We start from the raw sequence: 24,036 nt of genomic DNA on the forward strand, positions 1-24,036 counted from the left end.
AGGAAGACTCAGGAAGAAGGGAAATCAAAGAAAAAGAAAGCTGGAGGAAAGAGCCCGCAATCCAGTCTCTGCTGGGCAAAGTAGTATGCAGTCACTAGACGGTAGCATGTCCAGCAGTATGCGGAGGTAATGCGGGTGCGAAGGCTCCTCAGGATTCCCAAGTTCAGCGGGTAAAGGGCATTCAACTCGGCAGTCCCTCCAGAAAAGTGTGAATTTCTGCTGGGGTGGAGAAATAGAGTGCCCGATTGTTATGGTGCACCCGAAGCTTTGCGAGATATTGCAACACAAAACGCAGCTGGCATTGATGAAGTTGTGTGCAGTACGGGGCCATGGCTCTTCTCTGCTCCGACACACGAAGAGAATAATCTTGGAACAGAAGAACTTTATGCCCCTCATAGGAGACAGTGCCCTTCGCTTTATAGCAGGTCGGGATTTGCTGCTTATCGGCAAAATTAAGAAGGCGGGCAATCACTGTATGCAGTCTTTGATCTCCCTCCCAGCGGGTCCCCAGCCTATGCGCTCTTTCAACTAGCAAGGGGAGGCCTCCGGTGTCCATGCCCAGTTCAGTAGGCAGCCACGTGGAGATCAAATGAGGCAGGTCCGCTGGTAAAAGAGACTCCAGCAGGCCAATAAATCGAAGATTATTCCGACGACTCTGGTTCTCCAGATCCTCTGCCCGTTCCTCCAGCCGACGACACTTCTCCTCCAGCAATCGGGCCCCCGCTTCCATGGCCACAGTGCGATCTTCCTGTGTCGAAACCTGATCTTCCACATGCTGAATACGGGTGGCCTGCCTCTACTGTATCTTTGATACCATCAACAGTGGTCTGCAGCCGGCTAAGTTTGTCATCCAGGAACGCCGTCGGGTGCTTTTTTAACTCCTCAAAGGCATCGGCGGGCAGTGTGATGGTCGGGCTCAGTTGTACTCGGGCTGGAGACTGTGCCGCCGCCATTTTAGTAGGACTCAATGGGCCTTTCTGACTTTTAGCAGCTTTCGAGGTATTTGTCGGCATACCGTGGCACCCCAGCAAAAAAGAAGAACTGCAGACACCCTGCAACCTGCCCCAGCCAGCAAGAGCAAGTTTTGGCTCCTATAGCATAAAATAAGCAGAAAATAGCAGATAATGCAGCTCCGGAGTCGGGAGAGGTGGCTAGAGACGTCTGTTCAGGCTGAGCACATCACGTGACCCCCCCTGTAAAGTCTTCTGTTGCTGTCCATTGGTTCTTCCTACCATGGTCCAGCATTTATCCCTTTCTTATCTTTTGCCCCTGCCCATCAGGATGTGAGAGGAGACAGACTATAGATAGAAAGGGGGAGGGATCAGACATACTGGATGAAAGGGGAAAGATAACAGATAAGCTGGAATGCCTGGGGAGAGAGAGAAAAAGAGAGATGATGGATGTAAAGAAAAAGAGAGGGCAGGAAGACATTGAATGGACGAGAGGAGGGGGGAAGATGCGGATGGAAGGGAGGAAAGAGAAAGATGGGACAGACACTGAATAGAAGGGAGAGAAATGAAGCAGATGCTGGGCTGAAAGCGGGGGAGAGAAAGATGGGCAGATGCTGGATGGAAGGGGGAGAGAGAAGGGTGAATGATGGATGGGGTAACAGAGGGGGCAGATGCTGGTCAGAAAGGAAGGAGAGAGGAGACAGATGCTGGGCAGAAGCAGGAGAGAGAGGGGAAGATGCTGGAGAGAAAAGAGAGAAAGGACAAATGCTGGATAGAAGGGGAGCAAGGAGAAAGGGGGAAATGCTGAAAGATGATAGAATTAGTGACAGACTGGGAAATAAGAAGAAGTGGAATAAGAGAGCCAGAGTGAGGGAAAGAAATGGCAAGCTAGGTAGACAAAGCAGACCATCCAAGCTTACGGGGCTTCAGAAAGCTGGATCATTCCGGTAGCGGCAGAGCAGCTTTCATCCTCACTTGCTGCAGTCCAAGATTCTAGGTTGCAGCTCCTTGCTGGGTTTTCACAGCTTCGGCTCAGCAGCCCTCGGCATCCACTGATCTCCACTCAGCTCTGAGCCACAGATCGCGGCTCATGCAGAAGAACCGGGCCCTGCAAGTGACTGGTGAAGTTAACAGCTCATTCGGGATGGGAAGGTCAGTGACTTCTAAAGATTTGATAATAATGTCCGAGCACTAGAATGTGTTACACTGTAGTTGGCCAAGGCTAGATCCCAATTGGTGAGGGCATAGAATGGTGGATCGTAATGTTGGATGCTTATTAGTTAGGGTTTGTCCCGGGGGGTGGGGTGGGGGTGGAGGAGGACTCTGTCCCTCCGCTCTAGAATTATGCAGGCTGTCCTCCCGCTCTATCCTGCATGTGACATCTGACAAATCAGCAGCAACTGTGTCTATCACGTAGATATGGTACCAAGCACTTAGGCACACAGACTTACGTGACAGAGACTGTTGCTGCTTATTCATCAGGAGCTCAGTGCAGCATCAGACCCAGACCGAAAATTAGGTAGGACCACCCGGTCAACCGAATTAGTGTGCTCTGTCCAGCGAGAGACCCGTGGCAACCCGGTAGCCAAAGTGCCCAGAGATGTATCTGTATTAGATGGGGTTCCAAAGCCTCCCATTTCCTGCTCATAGAGAACTAAGATAGATTCATACAGGCCCTCTGTATATAGAGCAAAGAAAACCCATCAGCCGAAGCCACTCTGTAGAAACAGAGATGCAATACCGCAAGACAGGCCGCCGAAGCCCCTCTGTATCCACAGAGCTAGGGAAGGGTCAGTCGTTCTGCTCATCTAGAGAAACAGCAGTGCTAAAAGATAGTCAAATCTGTGTTGTACAGTCAGAGAAGGAGCTGTGCCAGACAGATTTCCAGAGAGCTAGTAGTGTCAGACAGCCGAAGATGAAGCATGGGCCCATATGCAGTCAGAGCTGTGCTCTACATCCAGTGATGGAGACAGAAATGCAGCTGTAGTGTCTGCTCTCTGCAACAAGCGAAGTCAACATGGTATAAATGCCACCAGAGCTGCTGTTTACCACATCCGGCAACAGAACTGTAGCACAAATGCAGCCGGAGCCGCTGCTGTCCACATCCAGTGATGGACAATGGCTTAAATGTTGCCGGAGCTGTGTTCCCCATTCTGAGATGGAACCAGGGCACCAAGTCAGTCGGAGGATTTGTTTTCTCTTATTGGCTTTCATAGCTCACTTTGTTGATCTGCTTTCCGTTCCCAGCATTGTCAGTTGGAGGAACTTCATGCGCTGTTCTTAAGCTGAGGAAATTTTCTGATTCAGTATTTCAGCAGCACCTCTTTTCTTTGGAGTATAGTTTGAGTTCTGTTTTACAGAACTCCCTGCTACATTAGTTTCCTTTTTGAAGCCTCTGTCGGTGAATAGTTACTGTTAACTTCTTGGACTTTACTAGCCCACTCTGTCAGAGTTTGAGAAAAAATAAAGTACTGTAGTAATAAACACCACTGAAGATGATAAAGGGGTTGGAACTCCACTTGTATGAGGAAAGACTAAAAAGGTTAGGGCTCTTCAGCTTGGAAAAGAGATGGCTGAGGGGCAATGTGATTAAAGTCTACAAAATCCTGAGTGAAGTAGAACGGGTACAAGTAGATCGATTTTTCACTGTTAAAAATTACAAAGACTAGGGGATACTCAGTGAAGTTCAGTGAAGTTACAGGGAAGTACTTTTAAAACCAATATTTTCACTCAGAGAATAGTTAAGCTCTGGAACGCACTGCCAGAGGTTGTGGTAAGAGCGGATAGCGAAGCTGGTTTTAAGAAGGGTTTGGACAATTTCCTGGAGGAAAAGTCATAAAAATATAAGAATTGCTGCTGCTGTGTCAGACCACTGGCCAATCATGCCCAGCAGTCCGCTCACGCGGCGGCCCTCTGGGCAAGGACCAGCGCCCTAACTGAGACTAGTCCTACCAGCGCACGTTCTTGTTCAGCAGGAACTTGTCTAACTTTGTCTTGAATCCCTGGAGGGTGTTTTCCCCTATGACAGACTCCGGAAGGGTGTTCCAGTTTTCTACCACTCTCTGGGTGAAGAAGAACTTCTTTACGTTTGTACGGAATCTATCCCCCTTCAACTTTAGAGAGTTCCCTCTCGTTCTCCCTACCTTGGAGAGGGTGAACAACCATGGTGAGATCCTTATCTACTAAGTCTATCCCCTTCAGTAGCTTGAATGTTTCAATCATGTCCCCTCTCAATCTCCTCTGGGAGAAGAGGCCCAGTTTCTCTAATCTTTTACTATGTGGCAACTCCTCCAACCCCTTAACCATCTTAGTTGCTCTTCTCTGGACCCTTTCGAGTAGTACTGTGTCCTTCTTCATGTACAGCGACCAGTGCTGTACGCAGTATTCCAGGTGAGGACGCACCATGGCCCGGTACAACGGCATGATAACCTTCTCCGATCTGTTCGTGAGCCCTTTCTTTATCATTCCTTGCATTCTGTTTGCCCTTTTTGCCGTCGCCGCACATTGCGTGGATGGCTTCATTGACTTGTCGATCAGAACTCCAAGTCCCTTTCCTGGGGGTCTCTCCAAGTACCGCCCCAGACATCTTGTATTCGTGCATAGTCTGTTATTGAGAAAGATATGGGGTAAGCCACTGCATGCCCTTGATCGGTAACATTGGAATATTGCTACTTCTTGGGTTTTGGCCAGGTACTAGTGACCTGGATTGGTCACCATTAGAACAGGCTACTGGGCTTGATGGACTATTGTTCTGACCCGTAAGGCTATTCTTATGTTGTTGTGTTTAGTATCTGTAGGGATGGAGGTCTGATAAGTTCTGATCCAGGCCAAGGTCCGAACACAGGCCAGGTCAGCACACTGATCTAGGCCCTGTGTGAGGATCTTAGGCCTTGCGTGAGGATCTAAGGCCCTGTGGAAGTATGAATCCTTTCTCATTCCTTCTCGCCTCCTGCCACGTCGACATTCTAAAAGCAAGGAAAATGCTTGCACCTTGTGACAATACTGAGGCATTCCCCCCTCCCTTTTTGTCACATATTAACCTGACCCAAGTCTACCTTTATCTTATCCCTTATCTTGTTTAAGATCAGACCCTGCCTACGTGCAAAAGCAGACCCTGAGTTTAAGGCTAATCCTGAGAGGCTTAAGGAGCATGCATTATAACCTTTGGACTGTCACATGCTATAGTAAGATTTTAGATATATCAGAAGTGTAGAACAAACACGTGGCCCGGGGGCCACATGCGGCCCGCCAGGTGCTATTTTGAGGCCCTCAGTATGTTTATCATGTTTATCATAATCACAAAAGTAAAATAAAACAGTTTCTTGATCATATGTCTCTTTAGTTATAAATTACAATATTATTATTAAGACTTAGACAAAAGGAAAGATTTATAAACTATAGAGTTTTACCTCATGCAAAATTGTCATTTCTTTAATAAGACATTAACTATTTTTTCTGAGGCCCTCCAAGTACCTACAAATCCAAAATGTGGCCCTGCAAAGGGTTTGAGTTTGAGACCACTGGCGTAGAGGAAGTATTCCCAGCATGAGGCAGTGAGTAAGGCTGTCATAGCCTGTGAGGTGAATTTGTGTGTGAGGGTGGGTCTGAATTTTGCAGTTTTCAGTATTTCTGCATGTCCCCTTGTGTTCCTCCACATGAAAAATCCTAAAATTGCAGTTTTGGGACTTTTAGTATGATTTTGATGCAAATTTCTTAGCAGCAGCCATCTTGGATTTTTAGCGATCTTTTATAAAAAAACCTCCCTGCACTTCCAAAACTGCAATTAATGTCTCAAAATTTGTTAGGATGGAGTCATTGGGCTCTCCTAATGTGAAATCTTGCCAGGATTGTACAGATTTAGTGCCTCAGGAGCATCCTTGCTTCACGCGCTGTATGGCGCAGCCAGGAGAGGCAGTAATGCAAAGCTTAACCTTTCCTCTGACTAAGCAGGTGTTAAAATGCTCGGCTAGCCCTTTGGAGCGGCCTTCTTTGTTTACTGGGCTTGGCACAGCTTAAAGTTCTGTTTGCTAAGCTGCGGACCCTCTGCAGCCCAAAAAGCGCAAGATGAAATCATCAAAGGGTGACTAAGCCCCAGGGTTCGTCTTGCATATTTTTCTGAAACTTTTGTGGAATATGTTTCAGACCAGTCATCTTTTCCCTGCGCTGATCCGCTCCGCCTCGGACATGTCTCTTAGTGTCATTGTTTCTTTAGGCATGGTTTTCTCGCCGTCAGCCACTGTTCCTCTAGCTGACCCTGTTCTGGGAGATCCTTATGATGATGTCCACCTTTATTACCCTTTATTTTCTGGTAGAGCACTTCTTAGGGATTTTCAGATCCTTTGGGGACTACAGGCCCCCCCCCAATACTCAAACCGATTCCATTACCACCAAAACGATGGAAATAATAACAAATCTTACATATCAACATGACAAACTAATCATTATTGGAGATATCAATCTCCCCCTCTAATTTATAAATAATAAAGATGTCGCCAAACTCAATGCTCTACTTGAAGACTGCCAAATCACAATAATCCCCTCAGGTCCCACACATGAAAAAGGCCACACTAGATTTGCTCGCATCCACCCCCTTGAATCTAACTAACAACGCGAAATGGTTCCCAGTCCCATGGACGGACCATTAGCTCCTGAAATTCTGCCTAAAACTTGATGACAATGACCAGAACATCAAAACCACCAAGGACATAAGACTAGTGCACATGAAAACGAAACCAGCTCTCTTCTGGAACACAGTGACAGAATCTCTCCCTTTCTCCACGTGCCAAACCACATCAATGATAAATAGCTGGAACAAAATCATAGTCAACACCTTAACTCCCCTCCATCTGCACAAAATCAAAACAGACTGAATCTCACCCTGGTTTACAGATCCATTAGGAGCAGACAAACAACTATGCATACGATTGGAGAGAAAATGGAGAAAAAGCAAAGCGCCAGAGCACAGAACAGAATGGAGAACATCAATAAACAAATATAAGTACAATATTTCTGAGGCCAAGAAAAACCACTACGCCAACAAACTAGGAAGTAAAACAACTGACAGCAAAAAACTGTTCCTCCTGATAACAACAATTAATATCCCCACCAAACCAAGAATCTGCAAACCACACCAGCAAATTGTCAGCACAAGATTTAGCAGACTTCTTCCTCAATAAAATCAAATTGGTCCAAACAGAGGTTGCAAAATCAACCATCACAAATACTCCCCATCTTAACTCCCCTGAGCACTCTGAACCCATTAAAGCTGACCAAATCTGGACCTCCTTCACTAATTTCTCAATCCCTGATACCAAAAAACTGATATCAAAACTAACCACATGCAGCAGCCCCCTAGACAACTGACCCACACCAATCCAATGCCTGACTCACTAAACTTCTAAATAGCTCCCTGAATCAGGGTCATCTACCCAAAGAAATGGGAAAAGTAGCTCTCATCCTTATACTGAAAACAACCTAAGCTGATCTCTCCAGTGCCTCAAACTATAGACCCATTGCTGGCATTCCTGTACTCACCAAAATCCTAGAAACCCATGTAAGTAAACAACTAGCATCTTACATAGAGCAATATTCCTGCCTTCACCCATCCCAGTACAGCTTCAGAAAACAACACAGCACTGAGCTTCTCATCATTACCCTAATCACTAAAATCAAACAACTGCTAAGCACAGGTAGACAAGCAATATTCCTCCAGTTTGATATCTCTGCGGCTTTTGACTCTGTGGACCACCAATTGCTCTAGACCAAACTATCCGAAATTTGATTAAACAGGGACAACACTGAAATGGTTCACCAACTTCCTACAGAACCAGGAATATACGGTCAAAAAGGATGGAGAGTTCTCCAACCCATGGAAGGCATTCTGTGGAGTCCCACAGGGATCTCCACTATCCCACATCCTACTTAAGCTATTTATGAGCTCACTTGGACAGATCAAACTAGAAGATGAAACCATACTGTCTTATGCAGATGACATTCTTCTCCTCATTCCCACAACCTGTAATCAACCAAACATCACAGAAAAAAATCTCAAACAACGTAGCAAAAATCCAAACTTGGGCAACTAGGAACAGACTAAAAACTAAACACCAGGAGGTACTGTAGATCAAGATGGCGGCGGAGATGGACGCCTGAACGGGAGTAACGCTCCGAATCGATAGTGATCAGCGCTGTATATCTTCTTTCCCCTAATGAAATAGGGAAAAGAAAAGGGATCTCTCACCCTAACCCTCCGGCGCTTGGGACCCCACAGCGTCTGGTTCAAACTACGATAATGACTGCCTTTTCCCATCCATTTGAAGGAACCCTTCCTACCTCGGGGGTGAGCCCGGATTCATCGGGGGAACTCGGCGCAGGAGCTGCACGGGCGATACTGAGCCCAGAGCAGAGGTGGGTCCCTCCCCAACCCGGAAGTAGTCAGATGCAGGGAGACACAGGAGTTCAGCTGCCCGAAGAGGAAGGGCTGTGCTCCAGTGAAGGAGGGACACCAGCACGGGAGACTCAGGAGGAAGCTGCAGTTGGAATATGTCAGCTATCTCCCAGCACCATGGAAGGAGAGGTGAGAGGTGCTCCGGGAGGGAATGCCATCTGTTTTGGGGAATTAAAAAGACCGCAGAAAATAGACATGGAGGCGCTCTGGCAGGCCATATCTATCATGGACGCCAACCTTAAGTTGAGTCTTTCAGTTATTAAATCTGACTATGGGACTATTTACTCCAAAGTAGAACAGCAAGGAGTGTGTCTGTCTGATTTAACTAAAAAATTGGAGAAACAAGAAGAAAATTTAAAGGAAATTAAAACTGTACAAATGGAAATGGTTAAAGAAAGATCATTTATTTCCTGTAAGTTGGAGAACTTTGAAAATTCTTTGAGGAAGAACAATTTAAGACTTTTGAATTTTCCTAAATGTCCCGTCATTTCACCTGTTGAGATGGCGAGAAAATATTTTCAAGAAGTTCTTTCCATTCCATTGGAAAATTTACCTCCAATTGTGAGGGCTTATTATCTGACTTTAAAGAAACCTCAAGGGGAATCTACAGCTGTTGAAGATCAGAAAGAAAATTTGGACATGAATTTGTCTTCATTTCTAGAAAGCTCCCTTGAGGTGGTAACCGACAGAACTACTTTGTTGCTGACATTGGCTTTGGAAAGTGATAGGGAATATATTCTTCGTTTGTATTTCCGACATATTAATGATAAGTTTTTGGGCTCTAATGTGAGAATTTTTCCAGATTTGGCTCAGAAAACCCAGAAGCGAAGGAAGGAATTCTTGGCCCTGAGGCCAAGAGTCCTAGCTCTTGGGGCTACTTTTTTTGGTTAAATTTCCAGCAAAATGTTATATTACCTATTAGAATAAGAATTTTCTTTTCTTTGAGCCCAAACAGCTTTTAGATTTTATTGGACCAAAAGAAAGGTTGGAATCTTAGTCCAATGATAAATGACCTACCATCCGGCTGTAGCTAGGGTTACCTAGGCCGTTACTCTAGTAAGAGTTATATTTCTAATTGTGAAAATTTCCTTTTTTTTTTTTTTTCTTTGTTAATCTGTTTTAATCGAAGTCATGTAAATAACAGGAACAAATACACAGTTCTTTGAGATTTACACTCCACAGCTTTCGTAAGGGAAAATGCTTTATGACTGATAACAATTGCTATTAAAATGTGTCCTCTATATTCTATATGACTGTAAATATTTTATACAGCGGTCCAAATAAAATATTTTTCTATTGTATTATGTTGAACAGTATTTTTTTCTGTTAGCTAATATAATTAACAACACTGTCAAGCAACATAGGAAGTGCTGACATTTCTAGGCTTCCAGATTTAAGTCATGCTCCAATTACACCTTTTCATGCTGTCCTTAGTTAACCCAATATTTTGTTTAGTAGATTAAAATGAATGCATATTTATACACCATTTAATAAGCCATAATTACTTTTTATCTTGCTAATGCAATCTATATAGATTTTTGTTTTGTTTGGCAAAACAAAATGAAACAAAATTCCAACATTTAATGCTCACCAGAGCAGAAAATAGGATGTATGCTATTTTAAAGCAGCAATGACCTCACAAAATTTTAAAAAAGAAAACAAATGTCTAAAAAGCTTTTAAGAAGTCTTAAAATCTGTTTGCTTTTGGTGGCAGCTGCATTTTGCATGCTTCTGAAGAGAATGTCTGATGAACAAAATGAACAAGAGGATTAATTGATCCTATGTGATTTAGTAGCAGTATTAACGTCCAACACTAATGTTGCAAGTCTTGCAACTGGGATCTTTCTTTGCATTTGCAGTAGACAAGCTCATTAGCTGATGACCACTAATTTCTGCAACTTTACCCAGACAGAGATCCACAGGGTCAGTATAAATGACTTCCAAAATAACATCTTGGGCATGGCGAAACACCAGAACCCCATCTTCTTCAACACAGGTCAGAAATTTATTATCTGTTATATCTAGCTGAGGAAGATGTTGCTTGCAGAATTCATCTCCTGCTGATCCCTCAGGAGCAATAACAAGAATCACATAATGATAAGCTGTGTACATGCAATAAAAATCCCCAAAATACAAGTTGCTGTTTGGATTAAACAGTTTTTCAGCTGGAATCTCAACTTTGTATCTTCCATAAGGTGAATCCTGTGGAGGCTTGCCAGTATTAAACTCAGTGTTGCAACTGAAGAAGATGCCTTCCAACTTTCCACTGATTGGGGATCCATGACTACCACTGCTATCTTTGACAGAGGGCTGCATAATGTTTCCATGATGTTCTCGTATATAATCAAAGTGTTCTTTGTGTTGGTTACGATAAAAAACTGAAAATTTCAACATACGTCCTGCAATTACTTCAGCTTTTTCCAACAGTTGTGTTAAATGTACTTTTGAGTAATCTGCAGTACAGAATTCCACAATTTCACTCCATTCTGATACAATATAATCTCCATCAGCTTGTTTTGATGCAGTCTGCACTGCCACTGTATATTCGGTTCTTGGGCTCAAGAACCAGTGTCCACGAACTGTCATAGGTAGTGGAACAGCTTTAGCCACTAATTTTGTAGGGACATCCTTATGTTTAAATTTGTTGGAATTCTTGTTTTCTTTCTTGTTTAGATCAATAAAGTAGAGGGTGATTCGATCCTTGGATTTTGAATCCATATCCCACAAAATCTTGAATGAATCGCATGTGATGTTACAAATTCTAATGTTGTGTGGCACAGGAAGCTCTTCCATTTCTGCAATGCCACTATCCTGTGATTTATTTCCTTATTTTGGCCGTTGGACTCTGTAAACTTTGTACCGGACTGGGCACCTCGAGCTTCCGCTAACGGAGGCGGTGACTTTAGGAAGGAAGTCGAAAAATTTCCTTTCTTGATCTCTATAATTGTGGACTAAATATTAGTTAATGTTTTCATTACATCTGATTGTATAATTAGGTGATTTCTTTTTGTTTGTTTGATTGTTTCCGATCTTTTTCAAGTTATGTATGCTTGATTAAATTTAAAAGGTTATAAATAAAAAAATGAAAAAAAAATAAAAACTAAACACCACCAAAACCAAAGCCTTCTGCTTCCACGCCGCTCAACAAAATGCATTGACAAGTATCACCTTTCAATCAGGCATCACCCTCACAATGGAGAAATCCTCTAAAGTGCTAGACTGCATCCTAAATGACGCTCCTATCACGGAACCACAAATCTTCAACCTTCGAAAAAAGACCATCTTCACCATGGGACAACTAAGACTCATTAAACCATACTTCCAGATGATGGTCTTGCCACAACTAGACTACTGTAACTCTGCTTACTTGGAAATCAACACTACTCTAATCCACAGACTCCAGCTCATACAGAACACAGTTGCAAGACTAATATTCAATCTAAAGAAATATGAGTTGATCTCAGCCCACATCAAACAATTACACTGACTACCCATACCATCGCGGATAAACTTCAAAGTATCATGTATCCTACACAACATACTTCACGGAAACTAAGCTGCTCCTCTTATTCAACTATTCGCAACGGCTTGGTCCACCTCTAGGAGAATCCTCAATAGAATTCAACTAAACATGCCATCCACAAAAAATCTCCACTACAGGTGAGTTTTCCATTCCATGTTTACCTTCTTGGGAATAAAGACTTGGAATGACTTCTCAGATGCAATGAGACTGGAAACTAGCTACACCTTATTCTGGAAGAAGCTGAAAACTCTTCGACAATTAAATATTTAAGCCCCATCTATTCCCCCTCTTATCCCAAGCCTTTCCTTCAGTCCTCCCCTGCCTTTCCCCTCTCTCCCTTTTCACTGTAAGTCACCTAGAGCCTGCACAGGTTTGTGTGACACATAAATGAAAGATTAGATTAGGGATGATCCCTTTGTTCTGTGTTTAAGTCTGTGGCTTTGCCGGATCTCATCTCGGAGTCTTTGCAGGAGTTGAATTTGGTCACTCAGCTGGTTCCGTCCACCTCCTCTTCTTGGCTATGTGATATGCGCTCTGTCTTCCTCCTTTCCTTGGCATCCTGATATGAGCATTCTGATCTCAGAGCAATGGGATTCTCAAGAGGGAGCTCTTCAGAATATGAGAGCTATGTCTGGTGCAAGAGTGCCAGCAGCTTCTTGGTCAGCCTAAGGTGGATTCTTTGGTGGCACAGGTGACTAAGCGCACCTCCGAGTGGATGTGGTCCTCAGGAGGCTCTTTGAGGCAGCTTTGGGCATAAAGGCTGCTTCAGCGATGTGCTTTGTCACACATACCTGTCTCTCTTGCGCACTCTGGAGAATGAGGCTGTGGAGCTGCCTCTTGGGTTTTTTGGGCTGGAGGAGATTGTGGCTGACACCTTATATGACATTATGCAAGTCATGGGAACGGTATCAGCATATTCTATTTCTGCACGCAGAATGCTCTGGATCAGGCAATGGGACGGTGATTCTACCTTTAAAGCTAACTTTGCAAGGCTCCCTTTTAAAGGGCAGTTGTTATTTGGCAAAGGCCTGGACGACCTCATGAATTTTGTGGTGGACCATTGCCCTAAGTCCCTGCCTGACAGTAGACCCTGTTTTTCCAGAGGTTTGGGATGCTCTAATTTTCATGGCTCTAGGCATTCCCGCCCTTATTACAGTTTCTCATCTCAGAGATTTTCTGGCTCCAGGCGTACTTGGCCCTCTGCCTCCTGTGCAATTCCCTCTGCCAAAAAGACACACTGATGTCAGGCTGAGGGAGGCCCCATTGCATATAAGGGCAGGCTTACAATGTTCCTGCAGGCTTGGGTGACATCTTGTCTGGCCAGTGGGTTCTGGACATTACTCAGTCCGACTACAAGCTGGAATTTGACCAGCCTTTGACAGATTGGTTTGTGGACTCTCCCGTGGGGCGCCAGACAAGGAGATCAAAGTGCAAGCCACTGTGCAAAGATTGTTGGATATTCAAGCCATAGAACTGGTGCCACCCGAAGATTTGGCCTCAAGCACATACTCTATATACTTTATCGTGTCCAAGAAAGGCTCACATGATTGGAGAACATTCCTGGATCTTATGCATGTCAATGCAGCGCTTAAGGTCCCATGCTTTTGCGTGGAGACAGTGTGGTCAGTCATAGCAGTGGTGGCCATGGGATAATGCCTTGCCTCGCTGGATCTCATAGAGGCTTATTTAGCATATTCTTATTTATCCGGTGCACTGGAAGTTCCTCTGATTTCATGTTCTGGAAAATCATTACTAGTTTTCAGCTCTGCCGTTTGGCCTGACGATGGCACCTCATATCTTCACCAAGATGATGGTGGTCGTAGCAGCTCACTTGAGGAAGATGGGACTGCAGGGTTGGTGCATGGTAGATTGGTGGTCTAGGTTCTGGAAGACCTGGTTTGGATTGTGCATTATAGGAACAGCAACTTGACCACAACACAATCCCTGGACTATCTAGGGGTTTTGTTTAACAAGGCAGCTGGCCAAGTTTATCTTCCAGAGGCACGCAGACAGAAGCTGTGCTATCAGATTTCTTGCCTTCTGTACAATCCAGCTCAGTCTGCGCAAGACTATCTCCAGGACTTCGGATCCATGGCAGCCTCCATAGATGTAGTCCCATGGGCAATGGCACATATGCGTCCTCTGCAACATGCGTTGCTCTCTTGCATAAATTGGTGACTTCTTTTGCAGTTCTCATTCAGGAGCATGCCACTGCAGATTGTATCTTGGGTAGTTGTGACAACAGATGCTAGTCTCTGCTGCTGGGGAGCCCATTGCAACTATTGTCCTATTTAGGGGTGTTGGACGGCCTCACACGAAATGGTCCATCATCCGATTGGAACTATGCACCCTTCGGTTGGCTTTGGTGAAATTGCTGTCGACTCTGGAGGGCCGAGCGGTCCAAGTCTTCTCCAACATTGCAACAGTGGTGGTATATGTCAATAGCCAGGTAGAACCTCAGAGTGCTTCTCTGGCTCCAGGAAGCCCGCCTGCTCTTTCTCTGGGCGGAGGATCATCTCCTGATCCTTTCGGCCTCTGAAGAATCCTCCTGGCCCTTTTGAGCCTCTGAAGAATGCTTGTGTCTTGGACCTGACACTAAAACTGTTTTTTCTGGTCACTGTTACTTTGGCGAGATGTATGTCGGAACTTCAGGCTCTGTCTTATAGAGAGTCTTTCCTAAGGATCTCGGCGAAAGGGATCTCTCTCCACACGGTTCCTTAGTTTCTGGCAAAGCTGGTGTCGGCATTCCATTTTAATCAGGAAGTGTGTTAGCCTGTTTTTCCGCTTACTGGTTCTAAGAAGTAGAACTGCATTTTGCAGAAATTTTTATATCCACAGAGGAGTTCTGTGTTATCTAGAGGTCACAGATGAGTTTCACCTTTCTGACCATCATTTTGTGCTGACTCCATTCTTCTAAGCGAGGTGCTCCTACTTCCAAGACCACTATTTCCACATGGATCCATAAGGCCATTTCGTCAGCCTACATTCTATGCGGTAAACAGTCTCCTGTTTCTGTTAAGGTGCATTTTACCAAGAGCATGGCCGCATTGTGGGCCAAGGCTAAGGCGATCTCCCTCTGTGGAGATTTGTAGGGCAGCCACTTGGTCTCCTTTGCACACGTTTGCCAAATTCTGTGGAGTTGATATGGTGGCAAAACAGAACTCTGACTTTAGGTCCTCAGTCTTGAGGGTCGGTGCAGTCAGCCCACCTTAGCTTTTGGGGACTGCTTTTGTATGTCCCACTTGTCTAGAATGTCTCACCTATTGTACGGGAAAAAGAGATTATGTCCTTACCTTGATATTATCTTTTTCAGTAGATAGGTGAAACATTCTAGACTCCTGCCCTATCCTTCCTGCACCTGCTTACTGTGTCATTCTGTTTATGCTTCTTCAAGTTAATTTTTGGTTGCTAGTCAGCCCTTTGGATTGGGAAGAATTTGGTATATGTTTCTGATGTATATAGGAGTCTTTCCTGGCTCCTTTGATGCTTGTGTTCGCTGTTTCAATTTGAGTTTACATGTGGAGCAGAACAGTTGTTTTGGATAATTTTCCCTTTGATGTCTCTACTTTGTGTTTACTGTGGGATCTCTCGGTGCAAGGGTACTAACCGTGGGTAGTGCTATAGCTCCCAGTGAAGCACAGGAGAGTCACAGAAAAAATCCAGAGTGGATTCCTTCTGCATATGGCATGCGGCCATTGGGATACAACCCAATTGTCTAGAATCTCATCTATCTACTGGACAATATATTATCAAGGTAAGAACATAATTTCTTTTTCTATGCTATCCCAAGAAAGCTATGACTAGGGTAGTCTAGATTAGTGTTCTTCAACCACCGGTCCATGGACCAGTGCCGGTCCACAGAAATTTCCTGCCGTCCACAGGGCCAAAACGTGCATCAGGCCCAAAACAGTGTTCTTCAACTGCCGGTCCACGGTGCGATCGATGTGGTGTTATCTTCGAGCCAGCTCCCTCTTCCTAACTGATTCAGTGCACAAAGCCACGGGCAGTGGCTCCTACGGGCATCCTGCGCCTGAACCGGAAGCCTTCTCTCTGACGTTGCAACGTCAGAGGGAACGCTTCCAGATGAAGCACGGGACATGTAAGGTGCAATTAGTACTATTATGGGGGCGGGGTCTGGGGTGGAGATTGGGTAGAGATGGGCGGGGTCTGGCCCAAGACTTAGCCCAGTGTTCTTCAACCGCCGGTCCACGGACCGATGCCGGTCCACAGAATAATTCTTTTATTTCTGATGGTCCATAGGTGTAAAAAGGTTGAAAACCACTGGTCTAGATAACTCCAGTTATCTTCAGGTCATTCTCACAGGTCAAAATATTACAGTCTGGGTTAGAATTTCTAATGCTCACATGTTCAGCATTGCACTCTCTTTATCACAAGGCAGTATCTGTTGCAGCAGCCATAGGTGACGGGATAATCTCACACCAGTGCGCCGACAATCCAGCACCGACAATTCAGCGCAAGACAGAAGCGCAGCGGGGGGAAAATAATTTATAAAGAGCTCCGACTGGGGGTTTGGGGTGGCAAACCCCCCCCCCACTTTATTGGTTAGTGTTCGCACTGCCGTTGCGGGATGGGAGGCGTGGGGGGTGAAACCCCCCCACATTATAGAGAAAACGGAACTTTTCCCGAAAAAAATCAGAAAAAGTTCCGTTTTCTCTATAATGGAGGTTTCCAACCCCCTGAACCCCCCTCCAACAGCAGCGCGAACACTAACCAATAAAGTGGGGGGGTTGCTACCCCAAACCCCCAGTCGGAGCTCTTTATAAATTATTTTTCCCCCGCGCGCTTCTGTCTTGCGCTGAATTGTCAGTGCTGGATTGTCGGCGCCTTTGAGTTCACGCTCTCTCCGAGATTCTCGGAGATCTCGGAGAGAGCGTGAATTCGAAGGCCTTGAGCATGCGCAGATGCCCAAGGCCCAGCAAACAAGAAGACGCAGATCTTCGGGCACCAGCATCAGCATGTCCTGTGTGTTGGTGCCAATGCCGGGGGATGCCAGATCACGGAGGGGGTGGGGGATGCCGGATCACGGGGAGCGCCGCTCGCAAATCGAGGCAAGCTCAGTTTCCAAGATGCTGATTTTGCGAATGTTTTGCTCATCTTGCAAAACACTCGCAAACCGGTACACTCATAAACCAAGGTACCACTGTATTATGGTTACCATTATGAATTAATAAGATTTTTTTTGTGACTGTCTCTGCATCAGTGCATATTTGCTTTAGTGTATAAATGAAGCAGAAACACAATTATACAAATAAAACATTCAGAAAACATTAACCTTTTTTTTATGAGGCAGAAATAAAACTAGAATATGTTACACTACAATATAGTTTGGGGGTGAATATCCATTTTAAAGTTAAACAATTAGAAATTCAACAGTTTTTCTAAAAGAATTATTCACAGTAAAGAGTGTAATTCTCTTATCTTTTCCTGTCAGGTCTAACTGCCTCATAAAAAAAAGAGGAAATAAACTCGCCAGTCTGTCAGCTCAAAGCTAAAAGCAGAGAGACAGACAAGAATATTTCTTAGAACTCTAAAAGTTGAGTACTCAAAAGGGAAATTTCTCTTTCTAACTAGCAATAATCCAAACAGCTCTACGGCAGGATACAATTTTGCTACAATTTTTCATAGGGAGGAGGCTGAGTTACTCTTTCTGTTAGTTTCTGAACCTTTTTCATTAACGTCCACATTTCAAAATACTGCAAATATATGAGTAATTTAGTCAGATTACAAGTGTTACATTTCTCTATGGCATTAAGTAAATAACCCCCCCCCCCCCTACTGTAAGAGAACCCTTGATGTAACAGCTGAGATGAAAAACAAAAAGTCTCACAGCTGAGATGAAAAACAAAAATTCTCAATATATCAAAATACACATCAAAGAAATAACATTTCATTTTCTTGCTCATCAAGAAAGAGGAAGTCAAAAATCTGAAGTCACCATGATATTTGAAAAGCGGGAATATTAAACTACATCAAAGATCAGACTCAAAATATTCAGAATATTCCTAATTGCCAATTTCTTTAAATGGTATGACAGAAATCTAAAGAACTTCCTTAAACCTGTAACAACCAAGATGACAACGTGAGTTTCATTAGCTCAGATTTAACAGTGGGGGCAATGGTATCACAAATAAACATGATCATAGATGACATAATTTCAATTATTGAGCCTTCCCTAACTGCAGATTTAGCAACCATATACCCATTCATGGCTTGAGCTACCACACACAGTCACACCCAAATGCAACATTTGAAATTCAATTCTACACAACCAGGGCTGTGGTGTCAGAGTCGGAGTTGGAGTTGAGGAATTGGAGACAATTTGGGGTACCTGGAGTCGGAGTCGTGGTTACCAGAAACTGAGGAGTTGGAGTCGAATGATTTATCAAAGCAGCTACTGATTGGATAAGGCTCGACTTAGTGCAGGAAGAGGCAGTCGGAGCATACAGTGAGTGATTTCCTGCACTCACCAGTGCTCCGGCTGCTCTCTCCTGCCTCTCCAGCTGTCCTCTCCTTGTCGGTGGTTCGCGGTTGGAAAATACTGTGAATGACCGGGACTACGAACCGCTGACCGCGAACGACTGGGGGAACACTGTACTACCAAAAATAATGGCCCCTCTGATTACAAAACCAACAGATAATAAGCTGTCTTGGGTAACTTCTACATCTCCCTCTTGGACCCCTACTGCCTCTTCCCCTAGTATGTGGGTCCTTTGGTGCCAGTAATAAAATACTATAATCTTTGTTCATCTAATTCACCTGAAGTTTGATTTAGAAACATAGAAAATGACGGCAGAAAAGGGCCACAGCCCATCTAGTCTGCCCACACTAATGACCCACCCCCTAACTTCCTCGATGAAGAGATCCCATCTTTTCTTAAAATCTGGCACGCTGCTGGCCTCAATTACCTGTAGTGGAAGATTATTCCAGCGATCAACCATCCTTTCGGTGAAGAAATATTTTCTGGTGTCGCCATAAAATTTCTCTCCCCTGATTTTCAGCGGATGCCCTCTTGTTGCCGTGGGTCCTTTAAGAAAAAAAAGATCATCTTCCACCTAGATACGGCCCGTGACATATTTGAACGTCTCTATCATGTCTCCCCTCTCTCTGCGTTCCTCGAGTGAGTATAGCTGCAACTTACCCAGCCGTTCCTCATAAGGGAGATCCTTTTCTGTTACTAATATACCTGAAGAAGGAAGGATTTATCATCCTTCTTGATGTTTTTTGCTAGATTCTCCTCCATTCGGACTTTGGCCTCTCTGACTGCTGTTTTGACTGCTTTAGACTTGGCCAAATAGTCTTCCTTAGATTCTTGCTTCCCTGATTGTTTGTAGAAGATAAACGCTCTTTTCTTCTTTTTTATGAGGTCTGAGATCGCCAATATAAATTTCTTGTCCAATCCCACTTTATTCTGGGACCAGTGGGTTATTTCCCTCTCGCCAGGGATCTGTAGGAAGCCTCAAAACTTCAGACTTCATCATTGACCACGCTTCTGTCCAGTGCAGTCTTCTTTCCTACAAGCCAGGCTGTAGGAGCTTGTCTTTTCTGCTCCTGGTTTATTTAGTGATTTGTCAGTAATTTTTAGTCATGGTTTACACCTTCGTACTGTGGAGGTTCCCTACAGGGATATCCTTGACTGCAGGAGATTGCAGACTGTAGGAGAATATGTGTTTCTGGGGGGTTCCCTGCTTAACATTAAACCCCCTGGACAGCCTGCACATTAAATGGGGGCTCTGAGACCATTCCCTTCTTTAAGTCCGTGTACCTTATGGGTTTAATATCTGAATCTCTGCAGGAACTGAAACTGCAGATGGAACAGCTGGTCTCGGCTGAATGTTTCCTTATGAGTATCCAAAGGCCACAATCTGCCTCTTTCCTGGATAATCCTGACAATGTTTGGATTCTTACTGATACATGGGATAATCCAGTGGGTCCTTTGAAATGTGCTCGAGCCATGGCGCGGCTTTATCCCATGGCGGATTGCTTAATAAGTGCTTTATTTCCCCAAAGGTGGATTCTTCAGTGGCGTAGGTCACTAAGCATACATCTCTCCCCAGCGAAGGAGGAGTTGTCCTGAAGGATGTCCAGGACCGATGCGTGAATTTCATCCTTAAGTGCCTATTTGTTTCGGCTGCGGCTGGTGTTAAACCAGTGATAGTCTCCTCCTTCGTGGCCTGAGCATGTCATTCCAAGCTGCGCCATGATCCCAACTATGTGGTTCTTTGTGATTTGGATTTTCTCATCTCCGGAGTGGATTGTATGGCTGATGCCTTGTTTAAACTAAATCATTTTGTATCTCTTGCCCATTCAAGTATCTATGTTGGTCAACTAAGAAACGTTTCAATGTTTGGGGGCTCCCCATTTTTAAAAAAATTCTTTATTTAAAGGTTGCATAGAAACGCACAAAAAGCCGTACTTGCTTCCCATTTTTAACTAATAAACAAACTGACAATTTAAATATGCTATTGTAAGCTAGGATAAGTTATGTTATCTTGCCTGCATACTTCCTCTTTTTAAAAACTGTTGTAGGAAATTCTACAAACTGAAATTTTACATCTATCTTACCAATCAACATATTAAAAAATACACTGACTGCAAATGACCATAAATTCTGATGCTGTTTGCAAAAGACTTTGAGTTAGATAAGGATGAATCAAAAGAGGATAGTATAAAAATTGGAAAATCAAACTGGTGAACTTTTCAACTGCCTACGTTGACAAAACTAGAGAAACTTTAGAGTAAAATGCATGTTACTCTTTGTGAGTTAGATCCCTTCCCGTCACAATGGCTGTTGTGCTCTAGACATGGGCTATTAGCTTTGGCTTTAAATATGATAACGTAACAGTTTAAATAAGTTATTAAACCTATTTTGAAGAACAAAGATCTATATATATTTAATCCAGCTAGTTATAGGCCAGTTTCAAATCTTTTCTTTTTAGCAAAACTGACAGGATAGTTTTAGAGCAATTGGTCTCATATCGAGACAACAAAGGTTCTGAATCCAAGACAGGCAGGATTTCGAACTATATACAGTACTGAGATAGTTTTAGCAGGTTTCCTTAGTGAAGTTCACTCTATCTTGGATCACGGGAACTACGCTATGGTAATATCTTTAGATCTGAGCTCAGCATTTGATCTAGTTGACTATGAACTTCTATTGAGATTGCGCCATGAGATAGGTTTAATAGGAGTGGTTTGTGATTGGTTTGCAGCCTTTCTCCAAGATCGTACTTTTAGAGTAGTTATGGATGGGTCAATATCCAGTGATAAATTATTGGACTGTGGGGTACCACAAGGCTCAGCCCTTTCACCTATTCTGTTTAATATATTTTTGAGTCCTCTTGCAAGACGAATTCAGGAATTAGGAATCAGTACATATATTTATGCAGATGATATTTTGTTGGTATATGATTTATCCCCTTCAACATTGGATCTGAGCCCTCTTTTGGATGGTTTGGATAGGATAGAAGAATGGTTGGGGGAACATGGGCTAGTATTGAATATGTCAAAAACAATAGTATGTTTTATTTCCGGTGACAAGGTAACACCACAACTGGATCTTTCACTACACCATCAGCATATAGAGATAGTAGATAGTTTTAAGTATTTGGGAATTATAATTGACTGTCATTTGAATTTTGAGAAGCAGGTTTCATCTACAGTTGTGAAAGGATTTGGGGTATTAAGACAGCTTGGAGCTATTCAAGATTTCTTGGATGAGAAATCGTTGCATACTTTTGTTCTATCTAAATTGGATTATGGCAACTTGGTATATGCGGGAATAACAGTTGGGCAACTGAAACGTTTACAAACAGGACAAAATGCGGCAATTCAGATGTTAGGTCGTGCACACATCTATGATCATGTAACTCCATTATATATGCTATATTCACTCTGTGTACTCCACTTTATTTAACTGAGAGCACTAACCCCTGGAAGAAAAAGCCTCAGGTTTATTGAGGTAGAGCTCAACAGCCCAAACCTCCACCGCCCACATCATTGGCTAAAAAAACTTCCAAAAAGGCGTGTGCACATGCCTCTATTAAACTGGGACTGGAAACAATTAATATCTATTAATCAAAAGGAATTTAAGTGATATTTTAAGTGGAAGCCGACATTTCACAGTACAAGACCGTTTCTTCAGGGCATATGACTATTCACATTCCAATATGTTTCTGTGAAAATAAATATGTAAAACAATTTTTGTGTCAAACTCTATCACCACTCTATTTAACAAAGAATCTCTTAAAACGTACTCACAGAGTTGCTTGCTTGCTCTCGCCAGCGTCCTGCTGTTACGGCCATTCTCATTCTAGTTAATAGAGAGCATTCACCTATCAGATTTGACCACGTCATTTACATGGTAAACGTCGGTTGCTCTTCTCTGATTGGAAGGCACAGACCTGGCGCTTCTGGATTGGCCGTCCTTATGTGTACACTGTAATGCAGAATCTGAAATCTAAATCACTACGCTGAACAGATTAAGAATCTATTAATAGAAGTAATACCAATCTATACTCTTATTCAAACCTATCGGAATTACAGAGCCAAGATTGTAAATCCACCACTGTTCTCTTTGTTGGAGACGTAACTGTTGGTTGCTGCCTCATTTGTCATACTTAATGTGTTCCAAAACATAGCACCGAAGTGTAAAAAAATCATGATTGTATTCTAAGCAGTATTGTACCATCGGGTTTGTGTATCTTTACGCTTCAATGCGCTTCTGTGTTCGTTTAATCGAACTTTTAGCTGTCTGCCCGTTTGACCCTCATATATTTTAGTGCATGGGCATTCAATGCCATATACTACAAAATCAGTGGTACATATAGTTACACTCTTTAATGCATATTTTTAATGGTCGATCGGATTTGTAAACCAACGTTTACCATGTAAATGACGTGGTCAAATCTGATAGGTGAATGCTCTCTATTAACTAGCATGAGAATGGCCGTAACAGCAGGACGCTGGCGAGAGCAAGCAAGCAACTCTGTGAGTACGTTTTAAGAGATTCTTTGTTAAATAGAGTGGTGATAGAGTTTGACACAAAAATTGTTTTACATATTTATTTTCACAGAAACATATTGGAATGTGAATAGTCATATGCCCTGAAGAAACGGTCTTGTACTGTGAAATGTCGGCTTCCACTTAAAATATCACTTAAATTCCTTATGATTAATAGATATTAATTGTTTCCAGTCCCAGTTTAATAGCGGCACGTGCACACTCCTTTTTGGAAGTTTTTTAGCCAATGATGTGGGCGGTGGAGGTTTGGGCTGTTGAGCTCTTCTACCTCAATAAACCTGAGGCTTTTTCTTCCAGGGGTTAGTGCTCTCAGATAAATAAAGTGGAGTACACAGAGTGAATATAGCAGATTGATTACCCACTTTTCACTACAATAATTAATATAATTGTACTCCATTATATATGAAATTCCATTGGTTATGAATGGAATTTAGAATTAAATTTAAAATCCTGATGCTGCCACATATATCTCTCTAATCTAGTGTTATTTTACACACCTAGTCGCTTGTTGAGATCTTTAAATGACAATAGAGTAGCTAGCTATTCCCCATATCTCAAAGGCTCACCTTGCCTCAACCAGAAATGGTGCATTTTTCTACTTGGTTCCAATATTGTGAAACAATTTACCAGAAGAGTTAAGGAAGGAAGAATCATTTCAAAATTTTAAGAGACATCTAAAAGCACATTTTTAAAAAATGGCTCTCCCGAGTTGAATAATGGAATGGGGACCGCAATCTGCCTTAATTTGTATTAATTTGTACTGATTCGTGTTGATTTGGATTTATTTATTTCATATAACAGTTTTAGTGGATATGTTTTAGAAATGTTCATTTCTTTGATGCTCTCAAGCTCTGCCAGTGGCAGATCTGTGAAGTGCGCTGTGCTGGGAGTTGTATTAAGACCTGCACTAAAATATGACTGTTTGCTATCAGTCCGCTTTAGAGACTTTTCTATCTCTTAAATTTATTTTATTTTTAATTTTTTATCTTCTTTCGTTATTTCTATTTTTTTTATTTTTGATCTTGGAAATGTATTATATGTTTACATATTTTTAGTTTATTAGGTACTTTAGCTAG

General features: G+C 43.1%; 2 protein-coding genes across 3 annotated transcripts in view; one reads left to right on the forward strand and one right to left on the reverse strand.

Moving 5' to 3' along the window:
* The window catches only part of MLLT10 (MLLT10 histone lysine methyltransferase DOT1L cofactor), a 692,838-nt gene that overhangs the window by 10,520 nt on the left and 658,282 nt on the right, over positions 1 to 24,036 (forward strand). The gene's annotated exons all lie outside the window — the stretch shown is intronic.
* LOC117354227 (phytanoyl-CoA hydroxylase-interacting protein-like) lies at positions 10,182 to 11,306 on the reverse strand. The gene has a single exon (XM_033931326.1). The coding sequence runs from the start codon at positions 11,188 to 11,190 to the stop codon at positions 10,198 to 10,200; it is 993 nt and encodes a 330-aa protein (XP_033787217.1). The 5' UTR covers positions 11,191 to 11,306; the 3' UTR covers positions 10,182 to 10,197.

The sequence above is a fragment of the Geotrypetes seraphini genome, chromosome 2 (assembly GCF_902459505.1).
Source record: "Geotrypetes seraphini chromosome 2, aGeoSer1.1, whole genome shotgun sequence".
NCBI classification, from domain to species: domain Eukaryota; kingdom Metazoa; phylum Chordata; class Amphibia; order Gymnophiona; family Dermophiidae; genus Geotrypetes; species Geotrypetes seraphini.

What these genes read in the sequence shown, in the direction of transcription:
- LOC117354227 (XM_033931326.1), bottom strand. Translation starts at nt 11,190, where the DNA reads ATGGAAGAGCTTCCTGTGCCACACAACATTAGAATTTGTAACATCACA.